The following is a 4,657-nucleotide window of genomic DNA, read 5'->3' on the forward strand; positions in this document are numbered from 1 at the left end:
TTGTTATTCTACTTATTTAGCTCACTTAAGTCCATATTCTTTTATCAACTTAAAAAGAGGAATTATTGTATTGTCTCATACCTTTCCGATTTCGTTGACCTCGTGTCTTTTGACTTCCCTAGGATTTTTTTGGTCAAAGGTTGACCTGCTAAATAGGAAACAATAAGGCACATGGGAGTCATGACCGTTAGAAATTGATTGTTGCTAGTTTTTCTCTTTTCTGTTTAGCTTTTACTATTTAAATAGAAGTAGCCTTGATGTAAAATAATCAGTCGAAATTTCTCTTGTACAGCAACTGTAATCATTCGGTTGCTATTCTTCATTCAATAATAATAATCATTCGACTGCCTCATTCAGTTGCTATTCCCTGCCATTTCCTTGTTGTTTTACCGTTCCATTAGCTTGATCACCAACACTTGGTATCAGAGCTTTAGATCCTGATCAGTTGTATGCCCAAGATTCTCCGATTCAACAACATGACAGCTGCATCATCATCCAATCCACCCAAGGATAGTCCGTTCTCTCTTCAATGCTCGATATTGACCTCACTGAACTACGATACATGGTCAATAAAAATGGAAGCAATCATGGATGCCCATGGTTTGTGGGATGCCATCGAGCCACCAACCAGAGTGGTTGTGGATGAGAAGAAGAGCAAGCAGGCTCGAGCTTTCATTTTCCAATCAATCCCAGAAGAGATACTTGCATAGGCTGCCAAGAAGAAGACAACCAAGGAGGTTTGGGACTCTTTAAAGTCACGATATGTGGGTGCAGAACGAGTCCAAAAGGCAAGGTTGCGGGTACTAAAGAGTGAATTCAAAGCACTCCAACTGAAGGAAACAGAAACTATAGATGACTACGTAGGGAAGATATCGGCCATGATCTCAAAGTTTGGAAGTGCAGGGGCAGTATTGGAAGATGAAGAACTTGTAAGGAAGTTGTTTGATACAGTCCCAAAAAGGTTCATAAACCTGGTGGCATCGATTGAACAAAGTTGTGACATGGAATCAATGCCATTCGAAGAGGCAATTGGGCATCTAGAGGCATATGAAGACTTGCTTAGACTCCGGAAGGCAAGCACACAGGCAGATAATGCCTTGCTACTTGCCAAGGCAGAAAGTTCATCCACCCATCGGAGTCCAAACAAGCCAAACACGACCGGTGGTCGAGGAAGGGGAGGAAACAACAACCGAGGTGGAAGAGGCAGCTCACAAGGGCGAGGTTCATCTCGTGGTAGAGGTGAGCGTTGGGGTGGTGACTCACGACAAGAAGCAGGCAACTCCAACAAAAAGCCTTGCGACAAAAGTCACATAAGGTGCTTCGAGTGCCAAGAGCTTGGCCACTTTGCATCTGAATGCAAGGCAAAGAAACAACAGGACCAAGAAGTAAATTTGGCTGCTGATGAAGATGAACCAACTTTGTTACTGACTCTGTGTGGAGAAAAGAATACCGAAATGGTCCTCTTGAATGAAGAAAAGGTTTACCCAAGCCAACTAAAGGAGAGTGATGATGAAAACATATGGTATCTAGACAATGGGGCTAGTAACCATATGACCGGATCCAAGGCCTTATTTGTTGAACTTGACGAGAAGGTAATTGGGTAGGTTCGATTCGGAGATGGGTCTAAGGTTCCGATCAAAGGAAAGGGTACTCTCCTGTTTGACTGTAAGAATGGCGACCAATTTGTCATCCCAGACGTGTATTATATTCCTGCCCTGCACAACAACATAATCAGTCTAGGACAAATGACTGAAGAGGAGTACGACATACGGATGAAGAAAGAGTTTCTAAGAATGTATGATGAAGCAGGCTATTTAGTCATGAAGGTGAAAAGGTCCAGGAATAGACTTTATAAAATAAGGCTCACACCTGGGAAGCCTGTATGCCTGGCCATGAGTATAGACGATGACTCATGGTTATGGCATGCACGTATGGGTCACACGAACTTCAAGTTACTTGGAGAGATGACACGTAAAGGAACGGTGACAGGTATTCCCCAGTCGGCCTACCCATCACAAGTCTGTGAAGGCTGTATGCTAAGCAAGCAGTCAAGGCAAAGCTTCCCAAAGGTGAGCCAGTGGAGAGCAAAAGAACCACTCTAGCTGTTGCACGCAGACCTCTGTGGACCCATTACACCTGCAACAAAAGGCGGAAATCAATACTTCCTGTTAATTATAGATGACTACTTGCGATATATGTGGGTGTACCTACTCCAAACCAAAGACGAAGGCTTCATCATGTTGCAGAAGTTCAAGTCACGAATTGAAGGGGAAAGTGAGTATAAGATCAAGATGTTACGAACTGACCGGGGATGCGAGTTTAATTCTACCCAGTTCGCTAATTTTTGTGAACAAGCTGGAATGCGTAGGCAATTAACGACTCCACACATGCCCCAGCAAAATGGTGTTGTGGAAAGGAACAATCGAACAGTCCTAGAGATGACTCGATCATTGCTCAAGGCCATGAAACGACCAGATCAATTTTGGGGCGAGGCATTGCGACACTCAGTGTATTTACATAACAGAACCGACACAAAGGCGTTAAAGGAAGTGACCCCATATGACGCCTGGAAGGGTTCCAAGCCGTCCTTAGCACACCTAAAGGTATTTAGGTGTGTAGGATTCGTCAAGAAGTTGTGTGGACTAATAAAATTGAGCGATCGGAGTGAGGCTACGGTGTATTTAGGAACTGAGGAAGGAACTAAGGGATACCGTATGTTTAATCCCAGTAGTCGACGGATAGTAGTAGCCAGAGACGTAATTTTTAACGAAGCAAAACCTTGGGCCTGGAATAACGAGACAACGAGGGAGCCTCTTACAACCCCTTATTAGACTAATGTTGTGATCGGTATGGCAGCCCAATCCCAACCGGCCCAAGAATTTGATCCAGCAGATAACGTGAGTGAAGATCCGTTGACGTCGTTACATGGTGACTCTCACCTAGACCACGAATCATATAGTCCATCGATTAAAGATACGCCACTGCAAAGCTCGCACAGATTGGGGTCGCGATCAACACCTCCAGGTCAAGCATCGACAGTTCATGAAGGAATTGGGTATGTAGCCTCGTATGACGACACACCAGCGAAAGGTTTTCGCTCAGTCAATGACTTCTATGAAAATACAATAAGACTGGGGGAAGAAGAGATACATGATTTATACGAAAGAAATGAAAAGTTACTATTGGTCGATGATGAACCCACGACCTACGAAGAAGCATCGGGTGAAGAAGGATGGAAACGAGCCATGGAATCGGAGTTGAAGTCGATTGAAAGAAACAACACCTGGTCCCTAACCAAATTACCCCCAAATCGCAAGGCGATAGGACTAAAGTGGGTATTCAAGCTAAAAAGGAATGCAGCTGGGGAAGTAATCAAACATAAGGCCCGATTGGTCGCTAAGGGTTACGTTCAAGAAAGGGGTATTGATTTTGACGAAACTTTTGCACCAGTTGCCAGGTTGGAGACAATAAGACTGATTCTCTCATTAGCAACAAAATAAAATTGGCTTGTACATCACTTGGATGTCAAGTCAGCATTCCTACACGGCGGTCTTAAGGAAGAAGTCTACGTAACACAGCCAACTGGATTCACGGTCAAAGGAAAGGAAAATTGGGCGTATCGTCTCCATAAGGCCCTGTATGGGTTACGACAGGCGCCAAGAGCATGGAATGTGAAGCTCGACCAGTCACTCAAGTCGCTTGGATTCACCAGATGCACTCAAGATCAAGCCGTCTACAAGGTACACAAACCCAACTTGATCCTCATAGTTGGTGTATATGTGGATGATCTTATAGTTACTGGCTCAAATGAGAAAGGAATCCAGGAGTTCAAGAATATAATGAAACGAATGTTTGACATGAGCGATCGGGGATTACTATCCTATTACCTGGGAATTGAAGTGTCACAGGGTAAGGATGGTATAATGCTCACACAAAAGGGATATGCTGTAAAGATCCTAAAGGTATCAGGGATGGAAGGCTGCAATAGTTCACAATACCCAATGGAGCCAAAACTCCACTTAACCAAAGATGAGGATGGTGAACCCGTGAATGCAACAACTTATAGGAGACTTGTTGGAAGTTTAAGATACTTGGTCCACATAAGACCAGACCTAAACTACAGTATTGGAGTGGTGAGCAAGGTTATGTAAGACCCCAAACAAAGCCATTATGCTGCTATAAAACATATCCTAAGTTATGTGAAGGGAACAACTGAGTATGGGTTAATGTATCACAGGGGTGGTGATGGTAAACTTGTAGGTTACAGTGACAGCAGCTACAACAGTAATCGTGAAGATGGGAGAGGAACCACTGGAGTAGCCTACTACTACTCAGGAAATCTTATAACATGGGCATCACAGAAGCAGAAAACTGTGGCTCCCATCTCATGTGAAGCCGAGTATATGGCTGCAACCGCAACTACGTGTCAAGGACTGTAGTTAAGGAATTTGTTCAGTGAGCTGATGGGAAGGAAAGCACAGAAGGTGAAGCTGTTAATTGACAACCAATCCACTATAGTCCTCATAAGGAATTCGGTGTTCCATGGTAGAAGCAAACACATAGATACAAGGTTCCATTTTATTCGTATGTGTGTCGAAAGGGAACAGATTCAGGTGGAACATGTGAGTGGGGAACAACAGAAGGCTGATGTACTAAC

The 4,657-nt window shown here is 43.9% G+C and overlaps 1 protein-coding gene across 1 annotated transcript; it reads left to right on the forward strand.

Moving 5' to 3' along the window:
* Positions 1-878: 878 nt before the first annotated feature.
* LOC145131527 (uncharacterized) lies at positions 879-1,604 on the forward strand. Its single transcript, XM_079066201.1, has one exon. The coding sequence runs from the start codon at positions 879-881 to the stop codon at positions 1,602-1,604; it is 726 nt and encodes a 241-aa protein (XP_078922327.1).
* Positions 1,605-4,657: the final 3,053 nt, after the last annotated feature.

The sequence above is a fragment of the Lactuca virosa genome, chromosome 8 (genome assembly GCF_052849685.1).
Source record: "Lactuca virosa cultivar CGN04683 chromosome 8, Lactuca_virosa_CGN04683_v6, whole genome shotgun sequence".
In the NCBI taxonomy this organism is placed as follows: Eukaryota; Viridiplantae; Streptophyta; class Magnoliopsida; order Asterales; family Asteraceae; genus Lactuca; species Lactuca virosa.